General features: G+C 47.2%; 1 protein-coding gene across 4 annotated transcripts in view; it reads left to right on the top strand.

The window, feature by feature from the left end:
• The window catches only part of Dlgap3 (DLG associated protein 3), a 66,638-nt gene that overhangs the window by 32,133 nt on the left and 18,821 nt on the right, over positions 1–15,684 (top strand). For all 4 annotated transcript variants that reach the window (XM_076934179.1, XM_076934177.1, XM_076934178.1 and 1 more), the window contains 3 exons: positions 12,166–12,379; positions 12,543–12,856; positions 13,155–13,240. In XM_076934179.1, coding sequence (XP_076790294.1) covers positions 12,166–12,379; positions 12,543–12,856; positions 13,155–13,240 — 614 coding nt within the window. The remainder of the gene's footprint in view (positions 1–12,165; positions 12,380–12,542; positions 12,857–13,154; positions 13,241–15,684) is intronic.

Genomic DNA, 15,684 nt, shown 5'->3' with positions numbered 1-15,684 from the left:
AGTTGGAGGCCAGCCTGGGGCCCAAGAAACCGCATTTCAAAGAAAATAAAGCCACTTCTATACCTAAGGGCAGGCCTCCCCTTTCATTAAAGGAGGTAATGGCAGTTTATATTTTAATGTAGGAACAGGGTTGAAGAGAGGCTGAACTACTTACCAGCTGAGTGACCTGGGGCAAGTTACATGACTTTTGAGCCCCTTCCTTCCCTATTTAAAAATAGGCATCATAATAGCATTCTTGGCACATAGCCAGTGCTCAATAAAGGTTAGCTATTTTTACTGTTTGCTGGGGGTGGGGTGGGGTGAGAGCCATGCAAAGAGCCATGCAGAAGACTGTCCATCGGCTCCCATTGTGAGCCTCGGCAGTCTCTCGGAAACCCTTTGTTCCATTTCCTGAATCAGGGATTCTGATTTGGCACTTCTGAGCTGTCTCTCTGCAGGCGCTTCTGTTCCTAGGCCCACCGGTTAATGTTCCTTGACCATCGGTGACATCTAACATAGTTGAGGACCCTTCTTCCTGGAACATGTTTCTCTGGTGGCTTTTGACACACCCCCCCCATCTCCTCCCATGACTGTGGTGACATCTGTGTCTCTGGATGTCACCACTGGAGTTTTCCAGGGCTCTGTCCCTTCTTTGCTTTTTACGCCCACTCCGTGGGTGAGCTCATCCAGGCTGGTAGCTTTGAATATTACTGAGAACCTGATGCCTCCCAGATGCACAACTTCAGCCCAAAGCCTCCCTAAGATGCCAGGCATTCACATGAAATGTGAATTGTGTATTGGAGCTCACTTGGCTGGCTGCTGCAGACACTTCTATCTTTCTCCTCCCCCCTCTTTCTCCCCCCCTTCCCCTTCCTCCTCCCCTTCCTCCTCCCCTTCCTCCTCCCCTTCCTCTTCCTCTTCCTCTTCCTCTTCCTCTTCCTCTTCAAACCGCTACTCCACCCATCTTCTCCTTTGCAGATAATGGCAGTTTTATTTTTCTAGGACTTATGGTCTAAAAGCCCAAAGTCAGTCTTTTTTGGTCTTCCTTTTCCTCCCCACTCCCTCCTTCCTTCCTTCCCTCCCTCCCTCCCCTTTCTGTGCTGTGATTAAACCTTACTTATGTTGAGCATGCACTCCATCATAGAGCTATACCCCCAATCCATGAAGTCAGACTGCTCTCCCTGCTAGACATCATTCTATCCTTCAGTCCTTCAGCAAATCCTCTTCGCAATATTCCCAGGCTCTATCCACCCTTCACCAAGTGCACTGCAAGCCCCATGGGCTTGGTTGGGGCCATTACGGTGCCTTCTTGTTGGTCTTCTGTGTTTGTCCTGACTGCAACTCATTTTCTGTCAGTATAGGCAGAACTGTTATTTAAAAATATAACTACATCTGTTTGCCTTTCTGCTCAGAGCCCTGGCCTTGCTCAGCGTAACCAGCCAGGGCTTTGCTGGGGTTTACAAAGCCCTGCACGAGCCAGCCAGTGTGATTCTGTGTTTACCTTCTAGTTCTGTTTCCTTCCCTCCCTCCTCCATATTGCACCTGCCTGCTCCCCAGACATGGACATTAGACTCCACCCTTAGGACTTGAGCATTTGTTACTGCCTGGGTGTCTCTCTCTAAGACTCTGTTGAGGGCCACTCCTTCACTTTCTTTCCTACTCTTTCTTTCTTTCTTTCTTTCTTTCTTTCTTTCTTTCTTTCTTTCTTTCTTTCTTTCTTTCAGATTTTTTCCAAGTGTTCTGAAATTTTAATCTAAACCTTCCAAACATTTCCTATTCCTCGCCTTCCTCCTCCTCTCTCTCCTCCTCCCACCTCACATTATCTAACAGTGTATATACTTGGCATATTTCTCCTGGAGGTGTGACTTGGAGTCTTTGCTTTACAGAAGAGGAGAGGTTTAAAGCAGCAAAGACACTGCCCTGTTGTCTCTAATGATGGTTTTCCTCCTGAGTGGACTCATCTCTTTAGTGTTTGCCTTGGACATCCTTTTCCATCTTTGGCTTTAGAGTGTTTTGTCCCATATGTTTCAGGTATGTCCTTTTAAATAGTTTATGACAGAGATCTTACATCCATTTGGTAATTGCCTGAGAGTTTTGTACGTTTATATTTATTGTGGTATGCTGGGCTTTATTTCTGTCATCTTACTTCATGCCTTCTACTTATCCTGCTGGGGTTTGGGAGTGCATGCTGGGGTGCATGTGTGGAGGTCAAATGACAACATGGAGGAAGAATTGCTTCTCTTCTTTTACCACGTGAATCCTAGAAATTGAATTTAGGTCGTCAGGCTTGGTGGCAATCCCCTCTACCTGTGGAGCCACCTTGCCTGGCCCTATCCTGTTTCTTAGATAGTACTTTCCTTCCTTCCTTTATGCTTGTCTATCTGTACTTCTTTCATTTTTGTTGTGATAGTGTCTTACTGTGTAGCCCAGGCTGGCCTATAACTTGTGACCATCCTCCTGCCTCAGCCTCCCAAGGGCTGATGACAGGTTTATGTCAGCACATCCAGCAGAGTTGGTGCTTTTCTACCCCTTTGGATTGATGGAGTTTGCTTTCTTCTTCTCTCTGCCAAATCCCACGCTGGTTTGACAGTTACATACTCCATTTTATTCTTTATGGTTACTCCTGTAATTTTAATGTGCATACTTGACTTCATCTGAAGCCGACAAGGCTTCCTACTCTCGCTCTGAATAATGCACAGTCCTTAGGGTACTTTAATTTTGATGGCCTCTTTTTTTCCCTTTTTAAGCCATAGAAATTTATTTGGGGGCAGGAGAGGGAGGTTCTAGCTCAGCGATGGAATACTTGCCGAGCATGAGCGAGGCCCTGGGTTTTTTCCCCACTGTCCATACACACACACAAAAAAACCCTACTGTTTTCCAGAAACTCTAGGTGCTGGAAATGTAGTGTTAACATGTCAGCTATAGTGCTTTCCTCTACAGAGGGACTTGTGTTCTCATGTTGTGTAAAAAAAGACATTTTACTATTGTTATTAGTATTACACTTATTTATTTATTATTCGTTTATTTACGGGTTTTTGCTTGCGTTATTATGTGCCTCGGCACACACTGCAGAGGCCAGAAGACAACTTGGAAGAGTCGGTTCTGAGGTCATTGGTCTTGGTGGTGGCAATCACCTTTACCTTCTGTGTCATCTCACAGCACTGTCCGTCCTTCAGTGCCAGGGCCTTACACGTCCGCGTATGTGCTATACTGCTGTATTATAGCCCCAGAATTCTTTTGTTTTCACTTTTTAAGTTATATTTTTATATTAGTGTGTGTGTCCTACAGTGTACATGTGGAGATCCGAGGACAATTTGTGGGGGTCTTATTTTTTCTATCCTGTGGATTTCAGAGATCAAATTCAAGTCACCAGCCTTGGCAACAAGCCCCTGCACCTGCTGAGCCATCATCTGCCCTTAGAAGCCTTTTAACTTTTTTATTTAAAGAAATGGTTTTTGTTGTTGCCATTGTTGTTGTGTTTTTGAGACAGGGTTTCTCTGTGTAGCCCTGGTTGTCCTGGAATTCACTCTGTAGGCCAGGCTGGCCGCAGACCCAGAGATCCACCTACTTCTGCTTCCCAAGTGCTGGGGTTAAGGGCATGTGTCACCACCTTCCAGTCTCTTTTTCAAGCTAGTATTGAAATTACTATCCTCCTGTCTCAACCTCTTGATCAGGACGACAATCCTGTTCCGCAAGGCCTGATAAATCACATTAACTCTAATGGAGGTGTCTTAGTTAGGGTTTTACTGCTGTGAACAGACACCATGACCAAGGCAACCCTTATAAGGACAACATTTAATTGGGGCTGGCTTACAGGTTCAGAGGTTCAGTCCATTATCTTCAAGTGGGAGCATGGCAGCATCCAGGCAGGCATGGTGCGGGAGGAGCTGAGAATTCTACTGAGAGTTGATCTAGCTGTGAGTTGATCAGAAGGCAGTCAGAAGAAGACTGACTTCTGGGCAGCTAGGAGGAGGGTCTCAAAGTCCACTTCCACAGTGACACACTTCCTCCAATAAGGCCACACCCACTCCAACAAGGCCACACCCACTCCAACAAGGCCACACCCACTCCAACAAGGCCACACTTCCTAATAGTGCCACTCCCTAAGCCAAGCATATTTCAAGGACCACAGGAGGTATATCTCACAAATTTTTCTCTTTTTTTCCCCCAGAAAAAAAATTGTCTTAATATAAAATGAAATCTGCTTTAATCCAAGATCACAACAAAATTAACGCCCCTTCCAATTTAATTTAGGCATATGATCCATTTTGAGGGTATTTTTGGTGAGAGCATGTGACATTTGATTTTCGTTTTTTGAGATGGGGTCTCATGTAGCTCAGACTGGTTTTAAATTCATTGGGTAGCTAGGCATGGTCTTGAACTTCCAGTCCTCCTGCTTCTACCTCTCAAGTTCTGAGATGACAGGCCTGTACCACTATGCTTGGTTTTAGGCCTTCTTGTGTCTGGAGCCCCAGGCTTCATGCATGCTAAGAAGGTACTTTTCTGGTGAGCCGACTCGCAGCTCCTTGTTAGTTTTTACGCTATCACTCCTAAGACACACACACACACACACACACACACACACACACACTCTTTTCCAGGTCATTATAGCTTCATCTATGAGTTCCTTCCACCTAAAGTGTGTTCTTTAGTTTCTCAGTGGTAGTTGGTAGCATGCCCTGACAATGGATGGATGACATTTGGCCTACCAGGGGACATCCAAGTCAGTGTCAGTCCCTCTCATTGTCTGATATTAAGAAGTCTGCTGCAACCTGACTGTCTTTGTGTACAATTCCTGTTCTTCTCTGGTTGCTGTTAAGAGCTTGCTCAGACTTTGGTGTTTGCGTCTCTACTATGTTGTGCGTATTTGTATGTCCACTCCCTAAATCAGGATTTGTACTTTCATGAATTTAGAAAAACCCACCCTGCCTCCTGCATACTTACTGGCCTGGTATACCCTCACTACCTAGCTTCTGCCCTCAAGCTACAGTTGAACCCATAGACTTGCACTCATTGGGGAAATACTCTACCACTGAGCTACACCCCAGCCCCTTCCTCTTTGTCCAGTGTAGTGGTTTGTACCTTTAAATCCCAGCATCAGGGAGGGAGGCTGGCTTTCGGTGAGTTTGAGGCCAGCCTATTCTACATCTCGAGTTCAAGGCCAACTAGAGCTATATAGTGAGAACTTGTCAGAACAAAAGTTCTGTTCTTTTTGAGACAGGGTGTTTTGAATTTGCCCAGGCTGAAGTTGAACTCAGTCTGTAGCCCAGGTGGGTTCTGAGTTTATTGTCCTTCTGCCCCAGCTTCCCTGGTGGGGTTATAAAGCTGTGGTCCCACGCCTGTTTGGTTTATGTGGTGGAGGAGGTTGACCCAGGTGGTCCTGGGTGATAAGAACTCTTCAGATAGGCTACATTGAAGCCTTTGGCCATAGCTTTTTTACCTTCTTGACTTCCTCCTCCTCCTCTTCTTCCTCCTCCTTCTCTTCTTCCTCCTCCTCCTCTTCTTCCTCCTCCTCCTCTTCCTCCTCCTTGTCTTTCTGGGTCTCCCACCGAGTGTATATCCGTTTGCTTGCTGTTGTCCTATGTTTGTATTTTTGATAGTTTTTTTCTCTCCATTCTTTAGGTTGAACAATCTGTATTGCTTTGTCTTCAGGCTTGCTGATCACATCTTATATTAAACCTCTCAATGGAGGTTTTGATTTCAGTTATTAGACTTTTCAGTTCTTGAATGGATATTTGTTTCTTAATTTTTTTTTTTTTACAAATTTTCTCTCTCTCTCTCTCTCTCTCTCTCTCTCTCTCTCTCTCTCTGTGTGTGTGTGTGTGTGTGTGTGTGTGTTGGTGCACACGCATGGCACAGTGCACAGTTGCAGTGTTACAGGTTGGGAATGAAGACAGGCAGGCTTGCTTATCAAGAGCCCCCACATGCTGAGCCATCTCGCTGGCTCCACACTTGTTTTTCTTTAAACAAATTAATGATTTTAAGGGCCCAGTGAGATGGCCCAGCACTTAAAAGAGCACATTGCTCTTATAGAGGACCCAGGTTTGGTTCTTAGAAACCACCTCATGCTGTTAACTCCAATGCTCCAGGAGGCAGGGGTGAGGTGGGGGTGGGGGTGGAGGAGGGGAGAGCCAATGCTCTCTTCTGGCCTTTGAGGGCACCTGAATGCACATATACTCATAATTTTAAACTGAATTTAAAAAAACAACCCAGGCCTGAAGTTTTGAAAAGCAAATATAGAATGATGCAAAGTTTAGAGTGAGCCGGGGCCACTCGGTGAGGAAAGCTGGCCTGGGCACTGCCAGGAAACACTGTCTAAGCCCCTCCCTCTCCTTTTCATTTGACGATTGTGACTTTGTATCCATGAAATCACTGTTGCCATGCCTGCCTTTCAGCCTTTAAACATGGCTCCCTTTAGCTCTTTGAATATGATTATAATAACTACCCTGTAGTTGGTGTGTGATAAACCCAACATTCTGAGACCATTTATACTTTCTTCTTTATTTGCATGACAAAATATTTTGTTGAGTACTGAGCATTTTAGGTAATATAGTGTGACAATTCTGGGCTCTTATTTTTACCTCCTAAAGACTGCTGTTGCTTTGTTTATTTGTGTTAATTCCTGGAACGAACCTGTGAAATCTGCTTTTCCTGAAACAGGGAGCCTCTGAGTCTTCATTCTTTTTTTATTCCCCCTCCCCCCATTTTCTTCTGCTTTTTAAGCCTTGTTTCCTAGAGATTGCTCCAGTGTCTGCATGGCTTTGTTTTGGCCAAAGATGGGGTAAAAGTTGACCTCAAAACACTTGAGCCACTGAGGTCTCCTCTCTCTGCTTGTGGTTGGTTTCAAGCCTCCCTGGCTTTCAATCACCACTAGGGTCTCTTGTGTTTTCTTTGCATGTATGTAGAGGTTTCCCTGCTGAGGGGTGTTGGGTGATGGTGTACAGGTTTTCAAACCCTTCTCTGTCTAATTCCCAAAATTCTCTGTAAAGGATCAGGCCAGGACTGGCGAGATGACTCTGGTGCTTAAGATACTTCTTAAGATACTAAGATACTTCTTCATATGTAGACTTGGCAACCAGAGTATCATCCCTGGAGCCCACATAAAGATGGGGGAAAAAAACCCCAAAAACTAAAAAACAGACTCTACAAGGTTGTTCTCTGATTCCTACACATGTGCCATGGCATAAGCGTGCATACACATAATATACACACAACCACAACCACAACCACCACCACCACCACCACCACAGAAATCTTAAAAAAAAAAAAATAACAGTCTAGTTAGCTAGCCTGTTGCTTGCTGCACAGTCTAGCATTGTGGCTGGCCTTCCTGCTCTTACACTATTCCTGATGATGCTGCAACTTCAGGGGGGCCTCTGGCTGAGGCAATAAAGCAGCTCTGTGGATAGCCAGCAGCATCGTCCCTGACGTGCTGCCACAGATGGAGCTGGGGCCTTGGGGATTGGGAACAGGATCAGAGTCCTGCCTTCTCACCCAAAAGCATAGTCATTTTCCTGTGTGCCTTTGATCAGTCTTCAGAGTGACAAAATGGTTGTTTCTGACGGTTGTGTCCATCTCGCGAGTTGTCTGGGGACTGAGATTGGTTGTTCTCATTTTGTCTGAAGTCCCTGAGCAAGTCTGGGGAATTCCCAGCCTGTGCCCCTGGTGTCTCCATCTGGAGCTCCGGCTAGTTGTGCTGGGGACCCTCCCTCCTTGTAGCCTCAGGCTCCCCATTTCTTTGCCTCTTGGTGTTGACACTGTATTAAAATTGCTTCTATTATTTCTTGAGCACTATTAACTTATAAATTGTACTTTAAATTTCACTGAGGTTTTTTTTTTTTTTTAATTTTTAGAAATTTCTTGGGGTTTCTTTTCAAATCTTTAATATCCACCCCCAAGCCAACTTTCTGTTTTTGCCGATATTATTTTTAACGATGTGGGGTTAGTTTTATTTGTTTGTTTGTTTGTTTTCTTTTGTTGTTGTTTTGAAACAGCGTCTCATCATGTAGCTCTCAGGCTTTTATAGAACTCAACTGTAATGGGGGATGTCCTTGAACTCTTGATCTTCCTGCCCCCACCTCTGAGGTGCTGGGATTACAAACATTCACCTAGTTTTATCATTTACATTATGAACTCTTAAACCTAGTTTAATACTGGGTACAGTATAGCCTCAGTACTTAGGAGAATGAGGCAGGTGGATTGTTTGAGCCTAGCATTTTGGGGGTATCCTAGGCAAAATAGAGAGACTCGTCTTAAAACAACAACATTATTTAGCCAGGCATTGTGGTGCACACACGTTGGAGGTAGATGCAGGAGCATCAGGAATTCAAGGCCAGGGTTGGCTCCACTGTGAATTCAAAGCCAGCCAGGGCTACAGGAGACCCTGTTTCAATGACAACAAACAAGGAAACCAAAATCACAACAAAATTTAGAACAAAGCCAAACAAACACAACAACAACAACACCATCAAAAGCCCTCATAATCACAAAGCACAATGTGGTTTAAAAGAGATTTTATTATAGATAAGGTGCATTAGCTGCTGTAACAGAATGCCTGGCTTCTGGATGACTTAGCCCAGTAATGACTTAGTTCTTTTTCTTTTAATGCCATAGTTTGAATTAGTTACCCGTGGCTACATGATGAATTGCCCAAACAAAGAGCCTTAAATTATCTTCTGGCTTTGTGGGCCAGTTCTTTTGAGTACACCTTAGCCCTGTGCAGCTGGGTATGGTGTCCCACAAGGCTGCAGTCAAGGTGATGGGCAGGCTGCAGTTATCGCACAACCCTGAAGAACGTACCCACATGGCTGTTAAGAAGACTCGGCCCTCCGTGGCTTATTGGGCAGTGATAAGAGTTTTACCTCCTTTGTAGCAATGGTAGAAAGAGGTTACTGGGGGTGGGGGCCAGAGAGACAGAAACTAAGGTGGAAGCCACTGTGTCTGCTACATTTTACTCTTTAGAAGTGGATCACCAGATCTAGCCCACATTCCAGAGGACGTATGTGCTGTTAAGGATGTTATTAACATGTAGACAAGGTTACTTTATCTTGGATACAGACAAGGTTACCTCCTCTTCAATGTGGCTTTCTCTAAGTGAGGCCAGAGCACTTCAGTGAGGCATGATCTCCTGGGATACATTCTGTGGTTGTTTCTGTTGGAACGTTTCTGATCTGAGACTTCTTGATGTTAATTTTTAATCTGGGCCATGCAAGCCCATGTACACACAGCCCCGAGACTGTAGGAGGACTGGCGTGTGCAGACAGATTCATAGAGGATTGCTTCCCTTCTTCTCTTTGGTATCTCAGCTACAAACTGACTTTCTTGTCATGGGCCTGTGGTTATGACTGATGACTGATAGTTTTTTTTTTAAGTCTACATTATCATTAAGGTTTATGATGGTTCTCATTTCTGCATCTCATTTGGGCTTCGCACAGGCCCAAAGCCTCACTCCTGCACCAGAGTGGGTGGTAACATGTAAACCTTTGGTTGCTGAGACCAGTAGCCCCTGCCCCCAACCTTCTGCCTCCACCCGGTTGTTTGCAGCATCGGCACACACAGTTCATGTTCTGATTTCCCAGGCTCCTCTTTGCATTGGTCCCCTGGGGACTGATCTTGCTTTTCTTGTGAGCTCAGCTATGCATATAAAACAACACTGGTTATGTTTAACCCAATGCTGTGGACTGCTTTGAAATCAGAGGCCATTTCCAAAGGTTAGCTAAAATGAATACTGTCCTTTGGGTGTCCAGAATATTGCCTGGCCGCTGGCTGGACCCACCAACTCTAGCATGAACAATTTCCAGTTAGATCCAGACAAAGTATTTTCCTCTCCGTTTGAAAACAGCTTGTGGTTCTGCCTCAGGTTGAAGTCAGGCAGAGGATCTCATTTCCCAAGAGGACTCTAACTCTCCTGCAAGTGGGTATTGGGAGAAATAGAGTGGAAGTCCACAAAGGGTTAATTGTAATATTCACAGTAAGATGCTATCATTTGAGAATCACGAGTGTACTACAGATCTACAGATCAGTTCATGGAGTCTTTATGTGCCTGCGGTTTCCTAGGGTCATTGGTTCATTGTTGGGACCAAGTCACCTCTTGGCCAACTCTATTGGAAGATGGCAGTTGCTTTCTCTTCCTCCATTCTCTCTGTCTGCTTTGGATGGAGTTCATTCTGAGTACTCCTGTGGGTGGAATTTTAAGGGCTTGGTACCCTCTGGAAAAAAGAGGCCTTTCTTTCTGAGTGGTCTTGTCAACATGATCCAAGACACTCTCGATGTTCATAGATGTCGCCAATGTTTATTGAACATCTGTTGTGTGTCTCACGCTTTGCACATGGAAGAGGGCTGGAGTTTGCAGGGTGCTGGAGAGAGTCATCTTACCTTGGAGGCCCCAACAACTCAAGCCCAGAACATCCTTGTCTCGGGTTAGATCAACTCCTCTGTGCTCTGGGCAGAACTCTTTGGGCTGGATAGTTTCAGCAGGGAGCCCCTCAAGGCCAGGAAGAACAGTTAGTTGAGCTTCCTGGAACTACTCTGGCACCATGCTGTCCTTGATGTCCTGGAGAGGAGGACTGAGCCAGGTACTGGAATCCTGGGAGAGCCACTGCAGAGAACTTAAATGCTACAGGATAGGATCTGCACAGTATTTGGACTTCTGCACACTGGCAACCAAGTTGCTTGGGGGAAAGCCACAGGAAGTCCAAAAGACACAGACACAGTCCTGTGTCATTCCTTGGGTCTATACAGGAGTCACGGAGTATCTTCTGCAGTTTTGGTTTTAAGTAGCAAAAGCAGAGAGCAACACCTGTACCTCAAGGCCAGGTTCCACAAGCTCCTCAGAGATTCTGAGGACTAGCCAACTTTACTGGGGACCCAAGACATAAGCTGTTGCAATTCAGTTTTCCTGCCCACCAGATGGGCATCCTTGGACAATTTAATCTGCTTTCCTGAGCCGATAGTTGGGGCTGGAGTTGCCTGCTGTAGTTGAGCAGAGTCTAGTGAGACCCCTGTATACAGTGGAGGAGGCTGAGTTAGGGAAATACTGAGCTGTGTTCTACTTAGGGACTTTTTCAGGTTTGCTACTACAGATCACTGTAGTGACATGAATCTTTCCAGGGAGAGGTCACAAAAGGCACTTGCTGTTGTAGTGCCCCTGGAATGTTTTTGAGAACCTCGTCCAGGACTTCATCTAGTGGCCTTTGCATAACCATCAGCCGGGGGCTTGCTCCTGGGCTCAGTGGTGACAGTGGTGTCACTTGGCCTGTGTTTACCAGGTAGGCCCTGGGACATCCACATGCCAGGGAGGGTTCACACTATGGCAGTCTCTGCTCCAAATGCCTTGTGTGTCTTTCAATCTTCTCGGCAGCCCTAAGCTAGTGTCCTTAGCACTCCCACTGGACAGTTGAGCAAATTGAGGCCCCAGATTTTTACACCCCCAGGCCACACTCTTGACCCAGGGTCAAGTTCATACCCATGGAGAGTGATGCTTGGGTTTTGTACCTGTGCTGTGCTATTGACATATCCATGACTGTGGGGACAGGGCAGTGGCCAGTCAGTTAAAGGAGAGCCATAGTTAGTAGTTGTGTTTGGCGGGGAGGGGCTTGGGACACTTGTAGGACACTTTGCTCAACTACCCACCATTGTCTACCTGCTCTTTGCTTTTAATCAGTTCATAACCAAGCATGGTGATGAGCACCTGTGATCCCATCCACTGGGGAGACTGAGGCAGGAGGAGTGCTCTGAGTTCTGTTGCGCACCTGGTGTCAATGAGCTCGGTCTTAGAAAAAAAAAAAAAAAAAAAAAACATACAAAACCAGAACAAAGTCATAACAAAAAGCATTTACTCCTGCAGTCAGCTCTACACCAGAAGCTGGCCAGCCAGGAGGGTGGATGTTAGTTCCTGGTTCCCTCTGCCAAGGTCAAGTGAGAAGAACATGAAGCATGGAACTAGGTGGAGGTCTGGAGTCTAGCTAGCGTACAGCATCCCTGAAGGGAGGTGTAGGTTGGGGTTTGTGTGTCTAGGGGATAGAATGGACCAGAGTAACCCCAAGGCAGGCCTGGAGAATCTCCTGTCTCCAAGTGGAGATGGGTCGCACAGAGGCTGTAGACCTAGGTGCTCTCCAAAGTGAAGCTCCTAGTTCACCCTGTCCTATCTCAGCATCTCAATAAAGGTCCTCCTGGTCCCCTCCTCAGCTAAGCGAAGAGTTTAACCAGCAGCTGGAGGCCGTGTGCGGGTCCGTGTTTGGGGAGCTTGAGTCCCAGGCCGTGGACGCCCTGGACCTGCCCGGCTGTTTCCGCATGCGGAGCCACAGCTACCTCCGGGCCATCCAGGCCGGCTGCTCTCAAGATGACGACTGCCTACCCCTCCTTGCTGCCCCTGCCTCTGTCTCAGGGAGGCCCGGCTCCTGTGAGTATGTCCTCTGTCTGCCCCTGACTGCCAGTTGCGCCCAGCCCATCGCTTCTCTCTCTGGGTAGGATTAGGCGGGAGGAATGGTCCTTGGCCAAAGGGTCCTGTGTACCGGGTGTGGCTGTGTAGGAATGATGGGCGACCATCTGCATCCCCTCTGCAGCCTTCAACTTCAGAAAGGCCCCGCCCCCCATCCCGCCGGGAAGCCAGGCCCCACCCCGCATCTCCATCACCGCCCAGAGCAGCACCGACTCTGCCCACGAGAGCTTCACCGCAGCAGAGGGCCCGGCCCGGCGCTGCAGCTCCGCGGACGGGCTGGACGGCCCCACCATGGGCGCACGCACCCTCGAATTGGCACCGGTGCCACCCCGGGCCAGCCCCAAGCCCCCCACACTCATCATTAAGACCATCCCTGGCCGGGAGGAGCTGCGGAGCTTGGCGCGACAGCGGAAGTGGCGACCGTCCATTGGGGTGCAGGTATGGTTGGCAGTAATAGCTATCCAGGGCTTTGGCTCTGTGTCGTTGGTAATGGATGGAGGAAATCAGAAAGGACTTCTGCATACACAGACCTAAACAAACAAACACATTTCCCTGGGTTGTGAGTAGACCCCATTGATAGACAAGGCTGCCCTTAAACAGTTTATCGCCCTTCCCTGGTCTCATTTGTTTGGGACAGCTAGCTTAGTACCTAGCCACTTCTGGCCATTCTAGTCCTATGTGGACCATGTGTTTCTTTGGCTAGCCACAGCCACTGACGCCTCCACCCTGCCACCAGGTGGAGACAATCTCAGACTCGGACACGGAGAACAGGAGCCGAAGAGAATTCCACTCCATTGGGGTTCAGGTGGAAGAGGACAAGAGGTAGGTCACTGTGTGTGTGTGTGTGGGGGGTCTCTCAGGTGTCCTTGGGTTTTGAGGATGAAGGGAAGCCAGGGCTGTGTAAAATGTAAAGTCTTTGCTGGCTTACTGTTCTTGCATATGCTATTTACCTAGAAGTGTGTGCGTGTTTTGTGTGTGTGTGTGTGTGTGTGTGTGTGTGTATACCAATGCTGGCGATTTTCAGGAGTTGCTTCTCACCTTCTGCAATGATTTTATGAGGCTTTTGCACTAAGAGCTTCTTCTACCCTCTGTGCCATTTCCCCAGCCCACCTCGTTTTCTTGAGATAGGGTTTCTCGATGGCTTGGTACTCACCAATTAGGCTAGACTGGCTGGCCACCAAGTCCCAGGAATCCTCCTGCCTCTGCCTTCCCAGTGCTGCTATTACAAGTGCATGCCACCACACTTGGCTTTTTTTTCCTGCGGGTTCTGGGGAGAAAACCTAGGTCCTGGTGGTTTTTATGAGAAATGCTTTACCACTGAGCTCTCTCCCCATACCTTTCTACTGGGGAAGAGTCAGGGTAGATATGTGTTGTACACGGATGTTGCCACGGTAGCCATCGGGTCTACACTGAGGGCTTGAACTCCTGCCGACCCAGGTGATCAGAGGCTGCAGGAGAGATAAGGTGGTCAGGGAAGGAAGAGGGCTGCAGGGGATGGCCGTGGGTGGGTTATAGGTTGGCCCTCCAGCAATTGTCCTTTAGCTGGAGATAACAGGATTCTGCCAGTCCCTTGTTACATCCTGTGGTGTACAGAAGTATGAGCTCAAAAGAAACAAACAAACAGGAAGATTGCCTCTCCTAGGTCCTTGGCAGCTCTAACACTCCTCCTCACTTGGCTCGCACAAGCATTTAACCAGTAGGGGGTACCTATTATGTGCCTGAATTGGTGGTGAATCAGAGATACTAGAATTGCCAGCAGCCACTATTCTGGCATTAGGTGGCCTCCGAAACATTGCCTCCTTAATTTCCAGGTGAAGAATTAACATTGTGAGCTCTAGAGGGAGTCCTGGAAAGAGTCCTCTCTGCTTTGTGGGGGGAGCCTGAAGGGAGATACTTTCTCTAATGACCAGGTGGCAGTGCCACTGTGGCCCTACATGTCCTCTGAGCTGCAATGACACCAGGCTGGCAGGCTGGAGAATTGTGGCTGGGAACCTTCTTGGCACTGGCTCTGAGGGCTTCGTGGTAATGAGAGACATTAAGGCTGTATCCACGGCAAGAAGGAAACTGGAGCCTGGGTTACAGTTCTCCATGTTCGTAGGCACCTTTACAGGGCTTTCCAACCCTCCTAGGGTTATTACAGTTTCTGAGGCCCCCTAAAGTGGCTTTGTTTGAGTGCCTGGTCAAATCTTGAGGTTCTCAGGGGAGTCACTGTTTCTGTTCTCTCCTACGACTGTAGGTCCATGAAACACTGTATGCCCCTGAGATGTTGGGGAGGCAAAAGCCGCCCAGTTGCCTCACCTATTCCTGTAGACACTGTCCTCCAAACCCTTAACATGCCATAAGAATGATGGAACAGTGACTCTGCATGACAACGTCCATCAAACCATGGTTTGAATCCTTGAGAGTGGTAACAGTCACGGATGGAGACAGTTCTGTGCTCCACACTCCTTCCTGACTTCCTTAAAACCAGCCCCACAAATCATTGGTTCTCAGAAGGCCCTTTGACTCCTCATTAAGATAGGTCCACACTGGAGGGTGGTTCCTCCATTCCTTTTAACAAGCCAGAGACCTGCAAATGGTGCAGCAGGCCTTTTATGAGTACCCAGCCATTCACTGATGAGCACTGAGCCTTGGTATGTGACGGCTCCTGGGCTGTGTATTGAATGTCCCGGGAAGTGTCAAAGGCAGGAATTTTGCCCCAGTAGAACTTACAGGCTAGAGGGAAGTCAAGACAGTAAATAATCCATGATTCTATGTAATGGTATAATGCATGACAGAGGCTACAAAAGAAAGGAGGGTAAAGTGAACTTGGAGCAGTAGGTGAGGAGTGCATTGGGCTGATGATGGGATCGAGCATTTGGGGAGATGGACTAGCATACGGGGAGGTGGAGACTTGGGCATGTGTTGGGATCTGGGAGAAAGGTCATGTGGCCAGTGTGGAGGGGGTGGGCAGTGCTGAGAGAGAGTTGGATAATGCCTGGGCCGGGTTGTACAGGGCACAAGCTAAAAGAACTGGGTTCTAATTATAAGTAATAAGTAGCTATTAAAAGGTTAAAGAAATGGCCCAACACACTTTAATTTATGTTTACAAAAGAACATTAACTACTGAATGGAGTCTTTCTTTCTTTCTTTCTTTCTTTCTTTCTTTCTTTCTTTCTTTCTTCCTTCCTTCCTTCCTTCCTTCCTTCCTTTCTTCCTCTCTTTCTTTCTTCCTCTCTTTCTCTCTTTCTTTTTTTCTTTCTTTTTCTTTTCTAAAGATAGCATCT

This window comes from Arvicanthis niloticus, chromosome 5, assembly GCF_011762505.2.
Source record: "Arvicanthis niloticus isolate mArvNil1 chromosome 5, mArvNil1.pat.X, whole genome shotgun sequence".
Taxonomy (NCBI): Eukaryota; Metazoa; Chordata; class Mammalia; order Rodentia; family Muridae; genus Arvicanthis; species Arvicanthis niloticus.
This window is presented reverse-complemented; position numbering and strand designations above follow the sequence as displayed.